At 39.6% G+C, this 27,173-nt stretch overlaps 1 protein-coding gene across 1 annotated transcript in view; it reads left to right on the forward strand.

The window, feature by feature from the left end:
- Window positions 1-27,173, forward strand: part of Sdccag8 (SHH signaling and ciliogenesis regulator SDCCAG8) — a 195,394-nt gene that overhangs the window by 106,155 nt on the left and 62,066 nt on the right. Inside the window, exons 14-16 of the mRNA XM_051186391.1 lie at window positions 11,979-12,106; window positions 14,161-14,269; window positions 21,530-21,661. Coding sequence (XP_051042348.1) covers window positions 11,979-12,106; window positions 14,161-14,269; window positions 21,530-21,661 — 369 coding nt within the window. The remainder of the gene's footprint in view (window positions 1-11,978; window positions 12,107-14,160; window positions 14,270-21,529; window positions 21,662-27,173) is intronic.

Raw genomic sequence — 27,173 nt, forward strand, 5'->3', positions numbered from 1 at the left:
CATGCTGTCTGCCACTGGGCATTACCAGCCTCATCATTTATCTCATATAATGTGGTACACACTTCAGCCTTAGCTGTTCTCGGTGTCCTGTTGGAATTATCCTCTCTTCAACCTTTAAGTGATGACTGACTTAAATGAGAACATTATCGAGGTTGAAAAAAAATATTGTTTTAATAGCACTCATTTGCAATAAGACTTTGAATTTTGATGTCTTCATAAGGCCTATACACTTAGTATCTTTAGGTTGTACACTTCCTTTTCTTTGTGGAACATTGGATTAACAACTAAGTTTTGCTAGTTCTGCTTAGATAGACTAGCATGGGACCCACATGGAAAGCAAAAAAATACTAATAAGCTACATGTATGCTTTAAAAAAAATTCAAATAGCCACATTTTTTAAAAAAGTAAAAGGAAGCTGGTAACATTAATTTTAATGGTGTGGGTCATTTAATTAAATTGTAAGGAAATAGTACAGCTTTAAGATGTGATCAGGCTAACACATTGAAGACATTTTTGCCTCTTTTTTTTTCTCCTTCCTGCAGTGTTCTCTCCCCATCTGAGTCTGTTTCATGACACATGTTGATTCCATTAGCTCCATCTCAGATGCTCAGTCGTCTCTTATACTAACATGTGCTAGCTGTAAACTTTTGTCCCTAAGTTTTCTCATGGTACATAACTTAGATACAGTTGTATGAGCTTACACCTAGATTCTTATTTCTGTGGTTACAAGGTGTTTTAGTAAAACACAGTTTATTTCAGATTTTTCTTTAATTTGTTGGCAGTAGCCAAGCCTCATTTTGACTACTGTTCTAATGCACCATCTCTTGAGGAGGAATAATATAAAGGAGCATATGGACTGTACTAGCTTCATAGTACGAGAGTTCTAGATCTTACCACCCATCTTTGGCAGATTAGAAGGTGTTAAAAGTAACTAGATACTAGTCTAGTACTCAGGTTTAGATACCACTTAAGTGGTGGTCCAGACCAGACGTTGCCATCTGCTTCACCCCATAGTATCCCAATTTCACTTTTTGAATGAGAACAATGAGGCTGACTGACATGAAGTTTCACCTGGACATCACACAGTCCTTAGAGGGGCCAGGCCTTCAGCCTAGGCCTGTGTGTGCCCCAGAGCTGGTGTACATCTTACTGTGTACCACACATTTACTGTGTAGCTGCTAGCTGTAAGATGAAAGGTTTTATTTTTCCTCAAGGTTGATTGCCTTTGAGAGTATTATAATTACTGCCTCACTTTGTATAGTCCTCTTTTAGGAAATAATAATATGTGTAATGTTGTATAATTACTGTTTTTTTTAACTTACTATACTATCATTAAACCAAAAATATTGTCTGCCCAGTATCTGCATAGTTCTATAAGGTGAGGTACTATTAGTGACCCAATTTTATGTTTTTCATTGAGTAGGATGTTAGACACACTTAGAGCACAGAGCTAACACACAGAGGACTTTGATGCCGTGCCTGGTAGACATCAGTGCCCATTTTCTTACATTTCACTGCCTGTGTACAAAGGAATGCCACAGGCCTCCTGTGAGTAGTGGGATGGAGAGATGGTAGCTCAAAGCCCATCTGTTGTCAGAGGTATTATGAGATTTCAGTTGCTTACATTCCTCTTCTTGGGGCATGCCTAACAAGTAAAAATATAGAAGTGAGTTTCAAAATAGCTTTTGGGTAGACAGAGGAGCTGGTCATCAAGATGGAGGCAGAAGAAAGGTAGCAGGAGGGCCATTGAGGTCACCCTGATAGGATGAGGACTGGTGAGGACATTATGAAGTGGAAGAGACAGAGGAATGTGCCTAAGAATTGTCACCAGCAAAGGTTACAAAGCCAAACAGAAAGAAAGTCAAATCGTCGTTAACACCCACCTCATTGAGAAGAGCAGACTATGGGAACCTGAAGACATTCAGGTCTGTTGGTCCCCATGGAAGCTTAGTACTTCTCAGTTCTATGGTGGACAAGTGACACAAATGTCACCCCAGCATTGAAAGAGAACTTCTCTTTTTGTTACCAAGGCAAGAGTGGTAGTCAGTAAATCACAGTGATAGGTCCTATACACAGACACACTGATTGTTTGGCCAACAGCTCTCAGGTTAAGCAATAATGAGACTGACAGACTGTCCAAGAGGGCTACAAGTTAAACAGTACTTTACTACCGCAGTCCTCACGTCTTTCAACCCCTGGCTGAGTCTTCTATTTAAAATGTAGCTAGACACTGATACATAATTTCAAGAGGACTTTGTATTCCACTTGTGGGCCTTAATTATAAGTGAGAGTCTGTGTTTTGGTATAGTTTGCTTAAGAAAGCACTGGCATAGTTAATATATTTTAAACATGTTTCTACTGAAAATGGCCAGTGTTCTATTACCTGGAATGCTCTCAAGGGAAACACCTCTGTTCTGGCACTCCAGACTAATAAGCATTATTCTGTCATATTCAATAAATAACTTATTATAAAAATTTACCTAATAATAATTCTTAGTGCATTGCCATATTTATTGGTAAATTTAATAGTTACCATGTAATTGCATATCATATTAAATAGTTTTTCAATAGCAACAGGAATTCTTCAGTAAGCCATTTTTTTTAAAAAAAAAAAATGATATTCACATCCTTTATTTGGTCATAGAAATGCCATTGTAATAGGTATTTATCCTATTAGTGTCTGAGTTGAAGTTATTTATGAGATGTGTTGATTATAAGGAATACCTAAATAACTTGATACTTCACAGGAGTGGGAGAAAGCATAAGTGGACCAAAGACATCGGTTTTCATGGGCAAATTATGGATGGAAAATAGAAATTTTTGGTGATGTGAAAATACAAAGTCAAAACCATCTAACTTATTTATGTAGTAGCAGATTTACATTCATTTTTAGTGTGGAAATTTGGGCACCTGGTACTGTAAAGTAGACCAGAGAAATGCTTTCCAGTTCAGAGGAACTTTGTCCAGCCATCACTTAATGTGTCAGGAACCAACCCCTGCCTGGGCCAATACATGTTAAACAGAAAACTAGTGAAATGTGCAACTGATGGCCACTTAGCCTAAGGATATACCTGTGGCTCCTAGCACATGTAAAGAAGCCCTTGTAGAAATTGCTCTTGCTATTGCTGTAGTAATAAGTGCTTTGCCTGCTTCTAATGTTGTCCCTTCTCCGTCTGTTCCCTCACTGCCGCCAGAGTGATCTTTCTCAAGCACGGGTGTGATCACAACACTCTCCTGCTTGAAACCCTACATTGGCTCCCTACTTCCCTCGGGATGAGGGCCTTAAAAATAGCTTCAAGTTCTGGCTCCTGCTTCCATCTCTAGTCTCATCTTTCTTCAATAATCTCCCCTCCACCAACTGCTCACTGCTACCCCACAACATACATACTCCAACCTCCATTTGTGCCAGATGATTGCATTTTCCAAAGGCACCTGGCTCTCCCTCTTCCCCGGGTCTTTGCACATGCCACCTACTTTCTTGTCACAACATTCTTCCTATTCTTTACAAAGGTGAAGTTCTACTCAGGCTGTAAGGCTTTCATTGTATAAGCCTCCAGACAGCACCTCTCTCCGCCACTAGCCACTCCCTCAGCCCTGCCCATTCTTCCTGAGTGACCCCAGGAATCTACTAGAGTCTGCTAGTTGAGCTTCAAAGAAAAAAACATTGCTTATTTTGTTGACTAGACTAAAAACTTTCAGAGCATTGTCTGGATCTTTTGTATTGATCCATCTCCATACATTTGTGTTTGGCATAAAGTAATTGCTCAAGTGTTTGTGGAATGAGCATTGCACTATTTGATTAAACATGAGCTCCCTATGTATAAGGCAGTATCACAGAATGGAAAGAGCACTGGACTTGGAGGCAGAAGGCAGGTTTAGTTCCAACTCTACTAGTTAGCTAGACATACAGGTGGCTTTCAGCAAATCCCTCTGTGGGGCTGGGGAGATGGCGCAGTGGCTAAGAGAGCTTGCTGCTCTTGTAGAAGACTCAAGTTCTGTTCCCAGAACCTACATTGTCAGTTGGTTCACAGTCACCTGTAACTATGGCATCTGGGTATTTGATGCTCTCTGCTGGCCCTCCACAACCACCAACATACACACATCATATACAAACAGAGGAATAAAAAATAAATATCTAAAAGAGAGAGAAGGGAAATACCTTAATGCTCCTAAGCCTGAGGTACTTCCTGTTAAACAAGAGCATCTCTTCGATATCTCTAAATTTATTGGAAGAAAAGACTATGTCTTGTGGAACAGAAGGCACAATCATGTACAGGATGAAGCCAGAGTCTATGGATTGGTTCTAAGAAAGAGCAGGAGTAGCTCAGTGTTAGAGCTTTTGCCTAATATGGCTACACACACACCCCCAAGAGAGAGAGAAGGGGGTGGGATAAGTAATGTGAATAGAAAGTGTCTAATACCAACAGGCCCTATCTAGGTGTACATGCATTCACCTTTGCCTTGAAGGTGAGTTCTCCAGTTTTTTGGAAATGCTGTAATAACATTTTTGGAGGAAGATATGTTTTCAGAAATGTTTCTGTTGAACATTTCCCTTCCTTTGTGTATATTTCTTTGAAAGAATTTGACCTCCTTTTGGTTTCTGCTTTCTTTCCAAGAACTGACTCATGCTTGGATCTGAGGCTCAGAGCACAACATTGCACTTGAAGTTCTGACGGTTTCCAGTGAGGAAAATGAACGTAATTTATTGTAGGAAAGATGGGAGATGCCACTGGAAGGGGGATGTGGAACCTGAGGCCTTTCTTTATTATTCCTTCCCAGAGTTTTGACATTTACTTAAGTTCAAGAATACAGCCACTGTTGGCAGTAACCAGGCACTGGCAACAGTTACTTGGTTCATCTCAAAATATGGAAAACACCATGCAGTCTGCTAAGTTTATGACTGATTTGTGTTGCTATTACTTTGAATAATAATGATGATAAAGCAAAATTAAATTCTTAGTTAATGGGAATGTTCTCATTACCTTTTCAGGTTAGTAGAAAGTGCCTGTGCATCGGGGTGGATCCTTACAGTATTGCTCTAGCATTTGCTCATTCATTCATCTGTTTATTTGGCCATTAAATATTTATTGACTATACAACTATATCAGGCACAATTTCACATTCTTTAGATAAATTCATGAGAAAGCAAAAGTCATTTTTCTCTGTATTTACTTTCCAGATAGATGCAGACATTCAGTCTCTCTTAGAAGTCTTACTAGCTTGAGTCAGTACATGTGTTCCTGATACCTCTCAGTGTTATTGCAGATTCTTTATAATTCTTTGTACAAGACACACTAGGAAGAAATGGCCCCTCACATACAGCACAGCTGGGAAATTAGGAAGAACAACTTTGGGTGTGACCTTCGGGACATGTCACATGTGTGGACAACTGAAAATGAGACTCATGGAGTCTCTGTAATCCTCCATAGTTTCTTCGCATCTCTTGTAAATAATTGAAGTGTAGTAAACCCTGGACATCAGAGGCAGAGAATGCTGGAATCCCAGGTTACACTCTTAACCAAGGAACTGAGAGAACGTAGGTAACCTTTTGAGTGTCCTTATTTGTAAAATGAAAACAAAAAGACAACCTATCTAATGGGGTTGGTAGGAGGGTTATATAAAAGATGATTATGTGAAAAGAATGTAGTTTATGATAAGCCTTAATAAATGCCAGCTTTTAAATGATAAAGTCCCTGAGAGGATTTTGCAATTTTGTCTGTTGTGCATGAAGAACCTGGTATTGCAGAAACATTGTTTTTTCAACAGCCACACAAATAATGAGGAGGTAGATGCCTTCTGTGTCTTCAATTCTGTGAGCTTTCCTCATGAAGTGTATGCGTTAGTAAAAAGAATGTGCAGAACAGAGCTGTAAGCAAATATTTAATTCTAGTAACTGGTATATCTGCTCTGTTGTTAGCAGTTTTGAGACTTTACGTGGCATCCAAGTTTGAACAAATCAGTGAATATGTTTAAAATAATAGGAGCCAAGTTTCTCGCTATTGAGCACAAAAATTACAGTTATGAAAAGAAGAGAGATGAGATTCTGTGTTTCAGATTGTAATTGAAGTGTTCAGATTCATGCACATTTATTCATACAGATGATGTACACATATACTTACATCCATATTAACAGTATTAATGTTCATACACTTGTATGTTTCGTGCCCTGACACTGCCTGCACAGGTTACTTAGCAGTGACTCCACAGTAGCAATGAGCTTGTCCTAGTGACAGATCTCAGTGTGAAGAGGACTCCACTACCCAACTTCAGTATGAGTTGAGTCTTCAAATAAACAATCCGAAGGTATTATAATACACTAAGTAAGGATCCAGAACTCCAAAGTGAGATCAGGAAACTCAACAAGGAGAAAGTAAAATTTCTTCCATACAGGACAATAACTAGCAGTAACTAATATACATAAAGAACATGGGATAGAAAAGCCATTATCATTTGCTGTGGAACTATCAGGTGAAATGTTATACAGTGAGGTATTTGCATAATCTCAGCATCTTCTCATGCCTCCTAAGCCCGAAGGAGAAAGCCTTAACTTCATATATGAGAAACCTGAGAGAGATCACCCAACCCCATCCATAGTGAGGCTGCCTGATACCAGCTCATGTGGGTAGTCATGTGTTTTTCTTTCCAGCCCTTAGGCCAGTGATGTGTCTCTGGTAGTTTAAAATAGGTTGTCTATTTTAATGTCTATAATGGATTTTGCTTACCTCTATAAATGAGAGATTTCTTTCCCAGTCCAAGAACAGTTATTTCAAGCATGTTAATGATACAGACCAAGTGATCAAGACTAGTGTTACCAATCTGAGACAAAGGGGTGTATTTGGAGATTTCTCCTCCTGCCTGCCAGTTCCCAAATAATCACTCTAAGGCTTACTATTAATTGGAATTGTTTGGCTGATGGTTCAGGCTTGTTGTTATTGGCTAGCTCTTACTTCTTAAATTAACCCATTTCTAATAATCTCTGTATCACCATATGGCTTATGGTGATGCCCTGCATGTTGTTACTCTGGCAGCTACATTGTGTCTCTCAAACCCTGCCTTCTTTCTCTCTGTAACTCCGTTTGGATTTCTCACTTAGCTATATTCATCAACCAATAAAAGCAACACATATCCACAGCATGCAGGAAGACATCCCACATCAAATGGGTATCATGTGTCCAAAATACCACCTACACCAAACTCTTACCTTCCACTTCTTTCTACATTCCTACCAGAATAGTTTCGGGTTTGTCATCATGTAAATCTTGCAGTTTTGCTATGGCTGATGTTCTTTTGCGGTGGTAATGGTGGTGATGCTAGACGCAGGACATGTTAGGCAAGAGCTCTGCCACTGAACTAAATCCCTTGGAGGTTTCTTCAGCCAGAGGGGTGACTACCACAAAGTGCTCTATGCTTTGAAAGTAAACACCTTGTGCCCCCGGGGTATTGTATGTGTAACAGTGGCATTTCTGATCTCGGAGGAAAGTTGACAAAAGATATGGTGGATGGGAGGGGTGGACGGCAGGTGGCACAGGTGGCATTGGTGACACCACTAGTTCCATATTTGGACTGGAGGCATACAGTACTTCTATCTGAGGCTGATTGTTGAAATGAGGTTTATCAATAATTTTATGAAGAGCTAATGGGTCACTTTAGTTCTGTTGCATGTAAAATGGCAAAAAAATAATAAGTAATGTTGAAATCAGAATTATAAATATCACTGTGGCTGTTCTAGAAAATATAATTAGCCTGAACTGTAATTGGAAAAGGAGGGAGCTAATAAATGTATAATTGGATATTTTTGTTTTGTTTTGAACTAGGCTCTTCTATCTAACCCTGGCTGTCTTGGAACTCACTGTGTAGACCAGATTGGCCCTGAACTCACAGAAATCAGCCTGTCTCTGCCTCCTGAGTGCTGGGATTAAAGGCGTGCTATAGCATACTGACAACTTGGCTTATTTGAAGCCTTTCTAGTACCTGTTGACTCCTTTTTATTCTCTTTTATTAAAAACAATTCCTGAAGTAGTGGTGCACTTGGAAGGCGAAAGTGGTGGGTTTCTCTGAGTTCAAGGCCAACCTGGTTTACATTGGTAGTTTCAGGTCAGTTGGGACCAAGTACTGCAACACTCACAAAAAGAAATCGGGGGAGGGGGAAGCTTGGCTAGCACATAGATCACAGCTACTATAGGTAGCTTGAAGAATGCAGGCAAATGTTCCCATTCTTACATTTGCTCCTTTTGAAAGTTAGCTTTGTCGAACTAAATTTAAGTACAATAAAAGTTAAATTTACTTGAGACAGGTACTCACAATATAGTATAAACTGGGCTCAGCCATTCCAGTGCTGGAGTCATAGCAATGCGCTATCACCAAAGTCACAAATTGTAGGTGTGTAGTTAAATGTGTTGTAAGAAGTGCATGAAGTGTTTGAGCTATCATAACTGGGACACAGACCCTTTCCTTTCAGCCCACAACTTCGCTCACACCCTCCCCCTATCAACAGGGCCTGGAACTGTGATCTTTTGTAGTCTAGGGTTACTAGTCTAGAGTGCTAAGTACACAAGATTATAAAATGGCTTTGGTGTTCTGTTTCTCTAAGCATACTGCTAGTAGAGCCCATCCGGGTGTTGTGTGTGTGTCATAGCTTTTCCCATTCTGGCTGGGGTTCTAGGTTCTCTCTGGCAAGATTATCCCACATACTTGATTCATATAGCAAGTAGTAGGCATTTAGGTGGTTTCCAGTTTTCAGCCACCGTGAATATAATTACTAACATTCTTTAACATTATTACTTATTTTCTTATTTATATAATAGGGTTAAGTACCAGCTTTGTTAATTTGACCATCAGTAACTGTGAGAGAACCATAGAGAGAAAACTTACTGGGCAGGGGTGGGGTGCTAGTTGAGCTGTCATCATGAGGTGACCAAGCTACTAAGCTTTTTGCACCTTGATAGCCTTCCTCCTTACAGCTTTTTTCTCACAGAGTATTATGCCACCAACCTATTGTTTATCTTTGTCCAGTTTGAAATCCCTTCTAGAGTCAAGACCCACTAAGCCTTGTTTATTTTCACTAGATACAATGCCGAGTAATGTCTTCCACAAATATAATGATAAATACTTAGTGGGTCCTATGACTTCTTCCTTGGATACCTGAGTGGTTTTTATTAATTCTTTAGGTCCACTATTATATTCTCTCTAGGGTGTTATAAAATAGGTTTCCTAGAGCAAAGATAATTTTATTCCTATCTATGCATTAAAATGATTCACTATGTAACTTATGAGTGGATTTCAAATTGTTTATGGTTCTTGGGGGTTTTAAGTGGATTCGGTCTTGGCTTTGCTGTTGCTCCACTCTAAAATGAAAAGGTTGCATGAAAGAAAATGAGATTTCCTTTCATATCTGATATTTCAAGATTTCATGAGAAGCTGACCTAATCAGAAAGCACTTACAAGGGGAGCAGGCAACAGAGGAGGGCTGGCAGAGAAGGGCAGAAGTAGAAAAACAGCAATGTGCAGTCCTTTATGCCATAGAAAATAGCATGCATACCCTCTCAGGTAGAGTGGTGGTCGTGGCTAGAGGCCTTTTGTACAGCTTTATGAAGAGAACACAGCTGTTTCTGAAGTCACTTCTCAGTGTCACTTACTAGGTGGCTTCTCACTGCTAGCATTTGATCTTGTTTATGTTGGGAACAGTTAGTCCATGCTTGTGTCATGCTTGCTTACACACTTCAGCCTCTGGTCTGGACTCTAGTGTTCAAGCTCAGCCATGGCTCCTCGCTGACAGAATGCAGCAATCTCTGAAGTCAGCAGCTTGACCTGTGTCATGCAATGCTCCTGAGGTTGATATAATTGAGCACTCTGTTCTAACCAGTCTGAGAAAATCTTGCCTGCTCACAAGGGACCCCAGTTTTACTAAATAATTATCCCTCTTTTGACTCTCTCCCCACTCCAACACTCTCCCTTCCCCAGCCCCACAACTTAGACAGGACATAAGAAAAGCCAGTCATTTAACATGCACTGCCCATTTTCCATGTGCAGAGCATGGAGCTGGGCTTAGGGTAACAGAAGCTAAAGATTACAAAGGAGAAAAACATAAAAACCAGTAGCAAATGTATGATACCACTGTAAGATGGACACAGCTCATACTAAGGGCATCCAGGGCTGAATAGTTGACTTAGAAAAGACAGGAGAAAGAAGGGCAGGAGTTTTGAGGTTTTCCCAAGAGGGTTATCATGTAGTGTGCATCATGTAGGGGGTTGGGTGGGTGGACCAGGGCATTCCAAGAAGAGGATGAAACATGTGCAATGATCCTTAGCCAGAAAATACGTGGTGTGAAGGGTGTAGGCAAAAGTAGCCTCGTCTGACTACCCATTTGTTGTGATATACTAGTTTGGAACTGAGTGTGAGACAAGACCTTGGACCACATCCAGGGGGGTGTTGTTGTTAGAAGTACCAGAAGGGACCTTATTTCACATTTAGCATGGACCCCTGATGATTCCATTTGAGTGAGGTGTGGGTGTATTTTCATTCTGGGGCTTTACACTACAACATTACCACATGCATTGACCAATCTCAGTACAGGCTTTCCTTATGTTGCCGTATAATTAGAAGCCAGTGAATTGAAGTTCCACAGCGGTACATAGACTGGTAGTGATAGCTTTATGGAATTGTTTATTTTTAGTTTGGCAAAGGCTAGGCAGTAAATATCTCAATTAGTAAACTAAAGCAGCATGGATGAGAAATGCCCACAAGGAGATCAGGAGTTTGAAATAACTGAGTCACTTAATTGAAGGAAACCCTCACGTTGCTTCTCATAGAGCTTGAGGAACCCACCCAGCAATGGTTTCAAATGTGATTTGCAACATGCATACAGTGTTGGTGCAACAAGGGCCTTGCCCTTGCCCAGGCTGGACTTGTTTAGGGAGTTCTTCTCTGGATTGGGATGTAGCTAAGTGGGTAGAGTGCATGACTGACATGCAGCAAACCCTGGGGTCAGTGCCCAGACCTCACACAGCTGGGAACCATGGTGCGTGTGTATAATCCCGCACTCATCAGTCCAAGGAATTCCTCAGCTACAGGGCAAGTTGGAGGCTACCCTGCCTACCTGAGACCAGTCTCAACACAACAGCAAAAGGAAGTTATCTTTCAAAGAGGGCCACTGGTAGGATGTTGTCTTCATCCTACAATCCTGTCAGCATGACCCCCAAGGGACATTTTATTACAAAATGTCCCAATACAGATTGCATCCTGACATATGAATGTGAATGAATTAATGAAAGCAGGCACTCAGTGCTGGCCTCTCCTCTCAGGTCTCCTCCAGTAAAATTGAAGTTATACCTTACATTTCAGAACAAAATCAGAAGTAGTCTACAAGATGTAGCTTTAAAATAAATTTTGCTTAAACTAAGAACTAAGTCATATTCTCCCTAGAATTTCACAGTCTTAGGAAATAGTGACCATTCAGAAGATGAAAGATTAATAATACTACAAGACAGAAAGAATAGAACAATGACAACAACAAAAAAAGTATGTGTGCTCTGAAGGTGCAAAATACAAGGCTGGCAGGTAAAAGTGCTTATAAAGAAATGTCCTAAGGGCCTGAGTCCTCAGGGCCCACATGCCTAAAGGAGAAAACTAGAAAACCAACTCCCACAAGGTGTCCTCTGACCCTTGCACCTGCACACACACACACACACACACACACACACACACACACACACACACAGGTTACAAAATACAAGTGTTTAGTTGTTACGTTTTTGTTTGAGTTTTTAAAGCTTCACCCTTTAGTCTGTCTGTACCTCTGGCATGAACACTACACTGTACAGTCCTTTGGATTGTCTGTCTTCAGCAGAGTGGGGAGACTACAGTAAGATTAGCTTTTGCTGCTTTAGTTTACTACCTGTCTGATGTCTGTGGTCTGTGGGGGAATGATCAAGGTCTGTGCACCTGCCGATTATGTCTCTCTCTGTTTCTCTGTTCTGCAGACTGGAAAAAGATAGCATTCAGCAAAGCCTCAGCAACGAAGCAAAGGCCCAAGCCCTTCAGGCCCAGCAGAGAGAGCAGGAGCTGACACAGAAGATACAGCAAATGGAAGCCCAGCATGACAAAACTGGTGGGTGGTAGGGAGAGATTAGAGCCTGGGCCCTTGCTCACAAGCCGGGCCCACGCCTTACTGTGAAATGACATCAGGAACACCTGTAACCTTTGGCTGGCCGAAGGGAGCAGATGCTAACTACACCGGAGATTCCGAATTACATATTAGTTAGCGTTTAAAAGAGAAAATGGAAAGTATTGCCCACTGTCTGTTGATTTCAGAGTGCTGCTCTCACATCTGCTGCACCATCTGGATTATGAGTTTATTTACCTGTGTTCAAGAAACGTAAAGCTGAGAGAGACCACAACAAAGTAGAAAAACAAAGGGCTTGTTTTTGGCTGCGTTTTCAGGCACACATGTTATATAAAGAAAATAGCATCAGAAGCTCTGCGGGAAATGCTCTGAGCTTACAGTTAGAGTCTCCTGAATAGCATTGAACAGTTCCCACAGTACACACATTATAGCTACTCTAAAAGCCTAATGAGTTTGCTTCAGCATCCAAACTGGAGAAAAGCTTTAGCCATTAATCGGTTCTTAATTCACTGTCGCAGCTGGATGTAATTCAGTGGCTCCAAATTGATATGTTCCTTTATTTAATCTTTGCAGCTTCGAACATTTTTAGCATTTGTATGATTTCCCCACCTCCCCCAATGCAGTCGAGAGTGATGCTTAATCCTCTGCATTCTTGAGCTTCTCATAACTGCTGTTAAAATTCACTAATACAAGGCATTGACCACAGCTGGCAGCTTGGCTAAAAATCGCCATCTTTCATCACGTTGGCACTGCTCTGCAGACTGAGTTGGCCAGTAACTCTTTACCTTTAATTTGAAAGTAAAATGCACTTTGAAAATAGGCAGTTTGATGTGTGCAGTCAGAGCGTTATGTAGTTCTTTCGCTTTTGAGTTGTGTGTTCACAGACAGTGTTAGTCAAAACAAGACAGTGTCAGTCATTATAATTCCACACCACATACTCCACGCTGATTGTACCATTAAAACAAAAGTTTAATTGATCCTGTCTCCTCCAGAAAAAAAAAAAATGTTGCTTAATTTTAGTGCCTTGATTTATTTTGCTTTGTATGCTATATGCTTCCCCCCCCCCAACCATTAGCTGAGAAGGAAAAAATTACTTACAGATGAATTTCACAGAGTTTAATGTGTATTATTTTAATTGTATGGTAGAAAACCATTCTATCTATTGGTAACAAATGGACACTGTTCGTTAATGATTTATTTACTTTGTAAATGATTTAATTACTTACAAAGGCAGCTACCACGATGCCTCATAGTTTCTTCTCAGTATTTAACCAGAAGAAATGAAAATTCCCCCAGATTTTTTTTTGTTTTTTGTTTTTTTTTTTTTTTTTAAACTAAAGCACAAAGAGGAATGCATAGGAGAAATTCTCATTTGGGCCCACTGCTAACAATCATCCTGGTCCAAGAGTCTTGGGCAGAATTTGAGGGTTGGTAAGGTCTTAACTGTTAAAAATCATCTTTAAAATCTTTTATTTGGCAAATATACACACTAGTCACAGTCTCTCCAGTCCCTGGTTGTAACTTTATTGAAACACATACCATTAAAGTACAATCAAGATTTTAAGGACAGTTATGTAATTTCAGCTCAAAAACTGGAGAATATGCAGGCTCCAAGGGGGTAAAATAGGAGATAAGTGTTGAGCACCAACTACAGTATAACAGGGAATTCCTCGGTTTTTGTTTCGAATTATCTGGTTGTGAGAATTTTTGACATTGTTTATAGTAAAATTGTCAAAATAAAAATACAATATCTTGCATACTTCAAAGATATAAGCATTTATGACTTCCTTTGAGATATTTGACAGTTTATGAGCATGCTAAAATGTTACACAAGCTGATACGATCAAAATTATTCTGGGTATACAAATATATTATGAAAATAAATGTCTCCCACCAGATGATAAGTCCTTTCACTAGGACACTGGCAGTGTCTGGTGGCTCTAGGCAGGGTGCAATGATCTGAAGCTCTTAGCACTGGGCATTGGAAACACCGCAAAACCACAAACATCTTACATTGGTGGGGTTATTGTTATTTCTAGAAAATGAACAGTATTTGTTGCTGACCTCCCAGAATACGTTTCTGACAAAGCTAAAGGAAGAGTGCTGTACGTTGGCCAAGAAGCTGGAGAAAATGTCACAGAAAAGCAGGTAGGTGACCAGGCAATATTATACAATATGCTCAGAATAGTGTTTATTTGATAGCTAAAATTTAGCCTTAAAATTTCATTTTTTATATTCTGTAATGTATATGCTGTAAACTTTCTGTAAATTTTCTGTGACAACAGGTTTCTGTATTCATATTTTCGCAGCTGTCCATGTAGACCCCCTTTCAGTCCCAAGCATGGCCTCCAGGGCCTTGTGCACAGTAACCAAGCACTCTTTCCCAAGCTCCACCTCCTACCCAACTTCAACTTTTTTTCATGGTTATGTATACTTGCTTGGCTTTTTATAATGTTTAGAATTTAAAACCGTGAAAGTTCAGGAACAAAGGCCAAAATAACCATTACCATAATAAAGAATACAGATAGGTCAAGCAGTTTTAGAATCTTATGTCAATATAGGTAATGCATTTTAATGTGTTGTCACAGTTCTTTGGGAACACACAAAAGCTGTCTTTAATGCTAATCATTCGGGACATTGAGGAGGCAAAGGTGCATGGAATAATACATGCTGAACTCTCACAAGAGCATTAAGACAGTAATTAACTTCCTTTACAGATTTAAAAAGCGTAATTGAGTAGCTTGTGGGTAGGAGTTTTGGCCTAGGTATTGCTGTTACCAGTGTCTAGAGTGTTTAAGTCTTTGGTGATATTTGAATGTACTATTACAGAAAGTTCAGGATTGCTGGATAGAGTGACTTGCATCTGCAGTCGCAACCACTCAAGGCTAAGGCAGGAGCATTTCTTGAGCACAGGAGTTCTAGGCCAGCCTAGGCAAGGTGATGAGAGGATTGCTCAGTCACAGTATTAATTATTGGGAAGGCTATAGGAAAAAATAACCTTTAAATCCCGGAGGAAAGTAGAAATTCTTGGGATGTATTTGTCAAACTGAGAGCCAGGGCTAAACCGGCACTGTGTCCCTGGGCTCCTGTTTTCCTTCTTTAAATTAATCAGTCATACCCGGTGCAAGACTCATGGACTTGAACGTCAGCACCTGTCAGCCTGGATGCTGCTTTGTACACTGATCATGCTCCCTCATATCTGACACATAGATGGCACCCAATGCATACTTATTGAATGAATGATAAATGAATGGAAAAAACAGGTGTGGTGCTACCCTCCACATGCTGGTCTGGTTTCTGGTGCCAGCCTATTCCTTTGTGGGTGACAAGCAGTATGCAAGAAAGAATTCTTTGGGATTCAGGAGGAACTGGACTGGAGTCTTGGTTTGTCAGTCACTGCGCTGTGTGTGTAATCTTGACTGGGTACTGTCACCCCTGGACAAACACAGGGTGTTGGTTATAGAGTTGATACCGTACCAAAATCCACAGATCACAGATGCTCACATTCTTAACATAAAATGATGTAGCAGGTACACGGAACCTGCCTATATTCTCCCACATACTTTATTTTTCATGTTATTTCATATTTTTGTGGTGTTAGAAATGGAACCCATTGCCTAACACATGTTAGGCTAGTAGTCCAGCACTGAGCAACACCCTCTCCCCTCTCTCATATATTTGAAATTATCTCTAGATTACCTATGGAGCCTAATCTAATGCAAATAGTTATGTGATTACTTGTTAGACTATACTGGGTACAAAATCACCACAGGACAACGCGAGTGCTCAGTACAGACCCAGCCTTTCCATCTGTGGTTGTCTGAGCTGCGAAAGAACCTGCAGCTGTGAGCCCCCGGCCCAGTGCTTGCTCACCCCATTTGAAGGTACAGGGACTGCGGTCGTAGCACACACTTCATGACTGGGCAAGATCTGAGTAATGTTTTCTAATGGGCCAAGTCTGTCTTGTGATGAAAATACCTGTAGGCTCAAACAACCAACCAGGAAACCTGGAGCTCATGACTTCGTGGGTCAGGTTCTTTTGACTCTAGGTTCTGAGTCTGAAGGATTAAAATGTAAGTAACCCAGGAAGCTAAGGCCTTACAAGTAATGAAATTGTTCCATTTTGAAACTTTTTATGTACTTCTCAAAACAGTAGACAAAATAAGTTGTGCTTTTAAGGTCATGTGTTTGATGCCCTTTGTTTTCTCATCAGTCCCCACATTTCTCCCCCAATTTCAAAGGAATTAAGACATGTTCACTTTCTTTTATGCCCCGTTTGACATTCCCTTTTGATGTTACCTTCTGCTGTGACTCAGAATGTTTCTTTTAAAATAGCAATAATAATGTAGTAAGACCTGTCACTTGAGGGCATGCTTCTATGAGCCCTGTGCCAAACTTTTGGGATGAATAACTTCTGACAGCCATTGAGGTGAGGGTCTCTCTCATTGAGAATAATTAAACCAGAATAATGGTCTAATCCAGATAGTATTTCAGTTCCAGTTTTTCGCAAAGTACTGTAGTAAAAATTTTAATGAAAATGAAGCAATTTTTTTATTATCAATAAAATAATATTTCCCCCTTACCTTGCTAAAATTTTGTGTCATTCACAATGCCACACTAAACAATTGGCCTCAGAATTGAAAATAGGCTTTTTCACTTACAGGTCTAGGAATTTGACTAGAGCCCATGAGGAACCAGTAGAGAAGCTGACCGTCTGGGCTCTCCATGCCCATACATCCTACTTCTCTGTCCAGTCTCCTACAGGGCTGCTCTCAGAAAATGTACTGAAATTGTGTGTGTGTGTGTGTGTGTGTGTGTGTGTGTGTGTGCACGTGTGTGTGTGTGTGGGGGGGTGCGCGCATGCATGCATGCATGTGCGTGATGTGATACATTTTCTCCCCAAGTAAACTGTACATCGCATTATGACAATGACAACTGTTTCTGTCTCGGGATCCTCTGTAGCCATCAGTCCCGTGCATGAAACCGCAGGAGTGGTGAATGCCATGTCCCATTTAAAATGAAGACTGAAATCCTGGCTCATACTTTAATCTTTTAAAGCTTGTTTTTGACCGTGAGGCAAGGAAATTAATTCTATTTTGTTTTTAATTGTCACCAGTCAGACATTCTGGCTGGTTTTAGTTAAGTATAAACTTTAGCTACCCCTTCCCTCCATATCTCCCCTAGTACATTGAGAACTTCCATAGTTATGAGTCTGTTGAGTTAGGTAAATATATACACTTAAATACCTTTCATGCAATTTAGTTTTCTTTATCAAAGTGAAGTAAGTATTCTCTCTCCCTAGACACTTGGAAAAATCCACATTAAAATGTTAGAGGCACGGTTTGAATTATGATCAAAATCGTTGTCTGGGAAGATCTAGACAGTGTTGGGCTCTGGCTGAAGATGAGCCTGTGCCCACACTGACAGAGCCCTTCCATGTTAGAGATCAAGCACATTTTGTTCTAGGTCCCAACCCCTCTCTCCTTGCACGCTGGAAGGATAGGAGCAAGCACAGGACTGGGTCTGTGTGATTTTGCTTCTCCCCATTTTCCTGTCATTGTCACTTGCTGGGTTGCTAGGCCTGTGGATTGATGTCTAGCACTGCCCATTGTGTATTTGTGATTTGCGTTTTGTAATTAAGAGGAACAATGGGAGTCCGTGGGGTCTCGTTATATATAATGGTTGGTTTAATTTGTTTCACTTCTATCTTGTTAATTGTAAATTGATCATTAAGATTTGAATTCTAATCTGTCACCAGGGTTGTGAGTATTGAGGCTCGAGTAATGATCCTGGTTTTAATCACTGATGATGAGAAACAAATTTTATAATTTTGGTACATATTGCAGTTCATATATTTTAACAGTGTATTTTATGGTGTTATAAATATTGTTAAATGACTTTTAGTGTAGTTTTACTATGTGGACTATAATGTATAAATTATATTACTGTTTTGGCAGCAGTAGGTATCCAACTGTGTGAGTTTAATTGAAGTAAAAGAACACACACCCGGTTGAACTATGTTTTTTTTCTCCTTGCATGTTTAGATGATGTTAGGTTGGGCTGCTACAAAAATTATATTCTACAAAAGGTGACTGACATTGACCTTCTGTTAATTGTTACCAAAAGTCAAACCAGAATCCAAAAGAATAAAAAAAAAGGTGTCATATTTTTCATTTAAAAGCAATTATCATTATAATCTGAATTATAGTAGTAAAATGTCTTCCATTCATGCAAATGCAATTACACTCGCTATAGCTGTTACATAAAAAGCAGGGAAAGTTCATGCTTCTGAAAAGCCAGAAATTACCTACATTTCTATGAAAATGAATTAGAGTCGTTTTCCTTTGATATGTGAGTAGGGTAAATGTGGCTTTCTGTTTTCTCTTTTCACTTAGCAAACCACTAGTTGTGTGACTATATTGTCAGCTCTGCCTAAATAAAGAACGATGTATGTACACATATAGCGAAGCTGTATATTGTATGACATAAGCTGGAAGGCAAGTTGACATTATAAATAAGTGGGGGGGGACAAAGTATACAAGGCAGGAAAGATTGTTACAATAGCACATATTATAGTAGTCTGTACTTTAAAAGATAACATTTATATTTTTGTGTTTACTAGAGACATCTCATTATAGGGAATCACAAAAAAAAATTAAGGAAACATTTTCCTGTAACATTACTATCTCAAGAAAATCCCTGCTATTTTTTACATGCTCCTGGCCATTTTTCATGTGTATGTAAATGTGTCTTGCACAGCAGCTTATGTCATGATAGGTTTATGCAGTATGTGCAGTTACAGCTGCTGTCTACCTATCTCATCTCATTAATGGACATGTTTCTCTGTCAGTGAATATGCCACAAACAAAATTGTAATCAAAACACTTGTTCATATTCATTAGATGTTTATGACATTTCCAACTTTTAATATTGTAGTAATACTATAACTGTAACTTTGTACATAATTAAATGTTGATGGTTCTTTTAAAAGGGAATTGTTGCTTCAAAAATCAGACACACTTTTCAAGGCTGCTAATGTGTATTATTTTGCTTAAGTGTTGAATTACCTCGTCTCAGTACAAATGTCCACATATAAAAATATGAACGCAAAAAATGAAGGGTTCAAAGAAGAGAGGATGAACATGAGCATTGCACTGTGGGTAGAACTGCCCCTTCAGAGCTGGGCACATAGAGAAGAGACCCCATACAGGACTGGCCACTCCCCATTGCTGACCTTAGACAACTGGTTAAACTGCATGTTTCCCTCACAGAGAAAGGGAATTAACAATTATTTTCTAGAGTTTTGACATCTTCAAAAGATAGGTTTGATGCAGAATAGGGATGAAATACACATTTGACTCTTCTTACTCATTTCTGAAAATAGTAGTAAAATTGACCATTTTATAAATAACATTTCGTGTTCTACTTTCTAAGAGAAATTGTCTTCATTTCTTCATTTCTTCTATTTTTGTAACTTTGTTGGTTGCAGCACTTTAATGGTACTTTTAACCCTCATCTGTCTGATTTTCATGAATTTTTTTTTTTTTTTTTGTTACTAAACTTTTTAAGGGCAGTTTAGGCTCCCTAGTAAAATCAAACAGCAAGGCCACCGTCCTGAAAATGCACAGCGTCATCAGGACCCTTCCCCCCTCCCTCCTCCACCCCCTCTCCCATCCTTCCTGGCTTTCACCAGAAACACTATCCATTGTAAAACGTGTTCAAATACAGGAAAATGTGCTCATACAAAAGGGAAAACACTCTACCATCCAGAATTATCAGTATTAATATTTGGTTCATGCCCAAATAACTTAATTGTAAAATGGGGTTGCATTATACATGTTGATTTTTTAATGTTTCCCTTCTTATCAAAATTTTACATTTTGGGTCAATAAATAAGTTCTAGCATCTAAGCAAGATAGCCAATGTCCTATTGATACAATTCTTGATAAAGTTTCAATGTATCCTGTCATAGAACAAGATTCTCTCTATAAGTAATGCTACAATGAATATAAACAAACATATGGCTTTCCAAACATGATTTTTTTTTATATGTGAGCATTTTACATTTTGATTATTGTCTATCTTTCTTTGTGCTTTTCTTTGAAAAATGGCACCTCTCTTGGTAGCAGCCTGAAGGTGTAGGTGTGGGTTCTTTTCCATAGATTTTATTATTTTGCTAATCTGGTTTAAGGGACTTTTTTCCATTTGGGATGTATTTCAATATATGACAGGAGATACTATTTTGGGAAGAAACACTAAATTCAAATATTATTATAGCTTCTAGATTACTTTTTGTATGTGTGTGATTTTGAATGGATAGACATGAGTCATTTATTCAGAGATGTAGACTGTTTCAAATGCGGGTGTATTCTTAGCAGGAGAGGAAAATACAGAGAGAGTACCTAGCTCAGCTTAAAAAAAAAATGAGCTATACATACTCTGTCTTACCTGACAACTGGTGGGAAAGGTGAGGCATAGGGCACCGTTCAGGAGTACAAACTCTACGGAAATGTCTGGATGGACAGAGGTGGTTTTAAGGCCACACTGAGTTGTGGAAGGTGAAGGTACTGATGTGAGCAGGCTCCATCTAGTGTGCACTTGAGTAAAAATGAAAACAAAGGGAGGAGTGGGGTAAACTGACATTGCCTCATTCTTGCTAGCATGTGGTCTTTGGGTTGAACAGTCTGTGGGGTAAGATTTCCCCTAGCAAGCCCAGTCTTCTTGACTATAACAAAAGGGGGCCTGACATAATAGAGCAGTCCTTTCTGGGGAGGGAACTAATTTTTCATCAAAAGTGTTTTTGATTAGCTTAAAAATTACTTATAATATAGAGAAAAAGTGTGACTTCTCTAACTAATGAGACAGTAGGCATGAGGAAATGCCGTCAATGCTGGTGGCTTAGTGTAAAAAGGGACACAATGTTCCTTAGATATCTTTCCGATCTGCAAATGTTAGAATTGGGATTGTCATCCAAGACACTGAAGATATAGAAGATATAGTCCTAAAAGACATCAGCTGTCACCATGGAGGCATCTGTGGATTTTGGTCTCAGTGCTGGTCATCCTCCACTCCTGTTACAGCAGTCTAGGAGCGGGGCAGAAACGGAATGAAGACCATATTTTTCTGAATATAGACTTCCATGGTCGGGCCAGTTCCCCCAGTATAACTAGAGCTCTTGCTTGAGCTCTGAGATCTCTGCAGTACTGTAACTGGAGTCCCTATGATGTACATATTCCTCTACTAGGCATTGTGAATATCTGAAATATTTTTTTGATATAAAATAATTCTTCCTTCACTATTATGTCTGAAGTCCCGGGTTTAAGACAGTGCCAAGGTTTATACCATGAAAATACACTCTAGTAAGGTGAATCTTTACCCATTTACTGTTTCTGTTTATACCCTCTCTAGGTCAGAAATTGTTCGACTCAGTCAAGAGAAGAGATATATGTGTGATAAGCTGGAGAAGATACAGAAGAGAAATGATGAATTGCAGGAACAGTGCATCCAGCACGGGAGAGTACATGAGACGATGAAGGAAAGGTAATGTGCGTCTGCTGATCCAGAATGGGTCAGATACACACTGAATGTGTCAGAGTCACAGACAGGAGAGTTCCTGTGGAATAAGTAGACGTTAAGATTGTTAAGTTAACCAGATATATGCTCAACACATAATGCTTGTCTAAACAAGTCAGCCAGCATGTGTGGGCTCCGTGCTGTTACCTACACACTGGTGCTGATGATGCTTTCATCATAAGATGGAGTAAGCCATTGGCTCATAGGAGCCTCCTAATAGGTACCATCCGTGGTGACTACTACTCTTCTTTTCTAGAGACAAAATCTCGGTTCACAGGGAGTCACATATGGAACACATGGTAGAGGTCAAACTCAAATCTTGAGTGATTGATTCCAAATTCCTTTTCCCTTTTGTGTAGTATTTGGTTGGTGTTTTATTTGTTGTGACAAGTATTACCCCTTTTATGGATATGCCATTTCTAAACTCTGGTCATAGAATCGCCCCAAGAATAAAATCTATGTATTTTGATGCAACAGTGAATAGATTGCTGTAGACTTGGAGTTGTGTACTGAATAACTACCAGCTTTCTCATGGAGATGGCTTCATGGCTTCCAAGCTCCCATCTCTCCTCCATCCTCCAGTGACCAGTGCCTTTTCTGTTTTTATTGATGTAATTAGGGGAAAGTGGAAATGTATATCAATTGCACTTTCTTAAACTTAAAGGTAAACAGCATTGGGGAATACAGTGGTACCTATATGTTGATACTTTGATGACTTGCTATAAGTAGAGGGAGAACAGCCTGAAGGAGGACTGCCTTCCTGTAACAGTGTGTTACAGTACAGGGAGACCTGCAAGGAATTAGTCATTCCTTCATTAACTCATAGGATATTTACCTAAACCCAGATATTGTTCTATGTTAGAAGTCAGCAAGCTTTAGGTTTTTCTGTAAGGTTCAAGGAGTAAATATTTTAGCCTTTACAAGCTACATTTGTGTGTGTGTTTTACACTGGCATATTGCTTTTTAATTCATAAAATGCACTTATGTTCACTGTTTGATATGCCTTGAGGCAAACCTGGAAAGGAGTTGCTATTGTCACTTTATTTCCAGATGGAAAACTAAAGCCTAGAGAGGGAAACATGCCAACTGGAGGTCAGAGAGCAAATGAATGATTGGTCTCTTCAACAAATATTTATTGATTACCACAATGTGTCGTGTACTACGAGGTAGCCATCAGATGCTAAGAATAAATCAGCAAAGCAGATATGGCGCTCCCTCTTGTGGAATTTGCATGATTTTGGGGAAACTGAACTTGGGAACTAGGTCTAGGCTGGATATAGAAATTTCCTTTGGCCAGTGGAGAATATCTGAAACCTTTAGTGATAAATATGTCATTATATTTAGTAAGAAGGAAGGAAGGGCCACTGAGCCTCAAGAGTAACCACTCTTCCAAAGATAAGCCTAAAAACCAACAAAAGAGGTTGCCATGAAGCAACCTGAGCAATACATGGAAAGGAATGTTATTCATTCCAATGATAAAACTGCCTTGGGAAAGAGGAATCATTCAATTAGATGGTAGCCACACAATAAAACAGAATAATACATCTGTTGTCCTTGGTAATGTGCACATCACCAGCTAAGTTAGCAAGAGCCATTTTGGATGGAGAATAGGTACAGACTGTAGATTAAAGTGGGTTGGAAGAGTGATTTGAAAATCTGAACTAGCCATTTACCACTTTTTCATGAAATGAGACATAAGAAAATACAGAAAGCAAGACCAGCCAGCTAATAGTGGGGCATGTACATTTTAGAGCAAAGAGGTTTTTGCCTTAAGTTAGGGTAGATGTAAATGCATTGGATATTATTATTGTAAAGTCCAACAAAGTTTCAGTGAACAAGAAAGAAAATTAGATTTTCCTGTTGAGTGAACATAATCTTAGAACTCCATGTTAAAATAATGACTGTTTTCTTCTGTTTTAAAATGAGCACCTAGTCACGTGTTCCTCTTGAAAATAAGCAGTATGCAAACCCCTCCATATGCAGAAGGATTCAGGCAGTCAGTAGAGTTCTGCTCCGCCCTGTGCTCTCTCTCACTTTCTCCAGCCCCAGCAGCCCTGCTGTGCTGGCGGTGGGACCGTACTGTGCCACTTTCCCTCCGGATAACTGAGCAGTTTGTTTGATCAGTGTGCCTAAGGCCACGGAAGCTTCTGATTGAAACATGCAAGCTAGTGATGAGTTTAAACTTGGTGGTAATTCTGTAAACTCAGGGATCATCTCTGAAATCCCCACATTCTGTTTTGATAATGGAAACTTTATTCAAAAGCTACTGTTCAAAATAGAAAATATATTATTGGACTTTATATAATGCAACATTTTGATTTTGTAGAATTAAAACTATTCATAATTTTCCAAGAAGTACTTAGAATCTAAACATGAAATTATTATCTATATCCCATCGTTCTCATACAAAAGAGGAATGCTACAAAAGTATCAGGTTATACATTCAGAAAATAAGAATTCCAGAAAAATATGCAGCTATTTTAATTTTTTTGATTCTATAATATGAATTTAGTTTAAATTTGACATTTTAGAGTATATTTTGGGGCTAAAATGTATTTATGTTATTGACCAATCATCCTTTTTTAAACATTAGGTGATATATATATATATATATATATCTATATATATATATATATCACCATATATATATATATATATATGAACTAGTGACATTATTTATGAGATAGGAAATTTTAATATAAATCTTCACATTTATGACTATTTTAAATGAAATTCTTTTACTTGAAAGTTGTCTGTTTGTGGTATCATGCCATAATAAGGGAATGCTTTAGCAATCCCTAGGGGAATTCTAAAGCTATGTTTCTATGAAAAAGGTTTGCAAGTCGAGAGAAACCTGAGGATGCTGAGTTAGGAAAAGAGGCAAGTTTTTGAAGATTCTGAGAATAGACAGGTGTCAAAACACTAAAATTAAGCGGGAGTTAACCTTGGGCTGTGGGAGCCACCTCCGGAGCCCTGCAGCTGCAGGACAGTCTGATGGTTTCAGGGTTGTGGTGAAAGTGAGGTGGGCCAAGGCCAGATCTGTTTATACTGTGCTTAGTGGGGGGATCTTGTCCATCCTGTACCCTGTTCACCGGTGATTCAGGAGTATGATGAGCCTACTGTGATCACTGCCATGGCTACAGAGCATCCTCTGTACTTGGACTGGGGTGCTAGCCAGCTCTCCATCACTGTAACAAGTGTCTAAAACAATCACTTTATAAGAAGAAATGGTATGTTTTTTGGCTCAAAGTGTTAAGGATTTCTGTCCAAAATCAGCTGATCCTGTTGCTTTGGGCCTGTGGTGATACAGTGGTAGTTGAGAGGTGCTTGACAGAGAAAGCTGCTTACCCCAGGGTGGGTCTTTCCAGTAAGCTTTTCATCCTTGTGACGAGATTCCTGAAATACAATTTAAAAGAGAAAAAAGCTTATTTTGGGTCATGGTTTTGGAAACTTCAGACTGTCTTTGGCTGGTCCCATTGCTTTGGGGACTGAAGGAAATCTGGCTAGCATGAGAGAGCATGACTGAGCAGAGCTGTTCATCACTTGAGGCTCAAAGAATAGGGAAGGCCAGAGCCTGAGGCAGAATTTAGCCTTCAACGACATACTCCTCAGTAGCCTACTTCCTATAAAGAGACCCCCACCCCCAAGTAGTCTGGTAAGCTATGTACTAATCTGTTGATGATGTTTGCCATCTTATCATCCTGTCACCTCTCAATAGCACAGCCAACTAGTCATCAAGCCTTCAACACACGAGATCTGAGATCCTTTCTTATCTAAATTACAACAATGAAGAAAAGGAGATGACAAGGAAAGGGATGCTGGGGATCCACTGCCTTCTTCATGGGCATGTCCCCTGTGGCCTAAAGACTTTTCAGTAGTAGACCCCATTTCACCGAGTGTCAGTCTGAGAATTAAGACTTTTAACACATATCCAAGCAGAATTGCTAATTGAGGCATTGTGAGTCCACAATGGTGCATAGCCATGGCACAACTCACTGTCTCCTATGAGGTCACTCTGGACTGCTCTACAAACCATAGAGAGGAGGTGAAATGGTCCCCAGAGGACTGGCCTCCATTTGCCACCTGGGACGAGGCCACTCTGCTCTCTGTGATTTATATAACCCAAAAGTCTTTAATGTTAAGTTTGGGCCACAAGGGTTAAAATATTGTCCCTATTCCCAAGATACCTTCTTGATTTAGGCCTTCTAATGTAGAGGAGTCACCCACCACAAGTGTACCTTACAGGGTGGTGATGAGCAGATGACAGAAATGAAACTCTAGGTTTTTCTCATCAGTTCTTATATACACTCTAAAAGACTTTTAAGTGTTTTAAAGAGTCTGAGAATTGTTTCTTGTAAGCCAAACTAACTTACTGAGAATGCCACTTTGATAACTACTGGCAATTACCCTTTCCCTTACAGACCTCCAGGGTTACAAAACAAGCTCTGCTCATTTGACTTGCTGTCATCTGTAAGGAAGGACTTTAGGGTACTATTCATTATCAAGGTTGTGCTGAGATCATTTTGGTTTTTGTGTTCCTTTCTTGCTTTTAATTAAAGACTTAGCCTTATTATGATAGTTGTTTGCTTTGGGTTGTTTTATTTACCCATTGAAGTACAGCAATGTACACTTGGCCTTCTCGGTGACTCCATTTCAGTGCTGAGGAGATGGCTGAGTGGGCAGAAGGCACTGCAATTCAAGGGTGAGAGCCTGAATTGGACTCCTTGAAATCCACGTAAAAGTCAGACAGTGTGAGAATCCCAGGAGTCCTGCCATGGGGAGATGGGGACAGAGACAGAAGCCTGGAAGCTCTTGGCTGGCTAATCTAGAGCAGTGCCAAAACACAAGAGCTCCTGTGCCAATACAGGGTTGTCCTCTGACCTCCGTATACACACCATACATGAATGTCCTATCCACACATGTGAATGTACCTGCACATGCACATACACACACACACACACACACACACACACACACACACACACACACACAGAAAGAGAGAGAGATTGTATGAATTGTAATTCAGTGTGAATTGTAATTAAGAAGCATATCATCTCTCTAATCTCTTGCAGAAGCAGATGGATGTATGATCCTCTGCCTCCTACCCTGTCACCACCAGTTTTCCATAGAGAAGGCCTCCCTGGCTATGCTGTTTGCAAGTCTGTTTTTATAACTGACAGCATACTAGTAAATGTGAGTTTCCAAGATGTCTGGGTTATGTTAGATTTATATACCTTTATGTTAGAATATACAACGATGTTCTTTTTTATGAAGAAAGTGGTGATTCATACCATGCTAAACATTGTTGTTATTTTTTTTAACTAGTTTATTTTGCAGTTTTTCACTGGCCACAGGTTTGTGTGAATTAGATCTCTGCCTAACTTATGGAGTCCAAGTACAAGAAGCCAAGAATGTTGTATAGGAGGGAGCTGTGATAATTAGAACTGGTTAGAAAGTTCCATTTTTCCTAAAATTGTTT

This window comes from Phodopus roborovskii, unplaced genomic scaffold, assembly GCF_943737965.1.
Source record: "Phodopus roborovskii unplaced genomic scaffold, PHOROB, whole genome shotgun sequence".
In the NCBI taxonomy this organism is placed as follows: domain Eukaryota; kingdom Metazoa; phylum Chordata; class Mammalia; order Rodentia; family Cricetidae; genus Phodopus; species Phodopus roborovskii.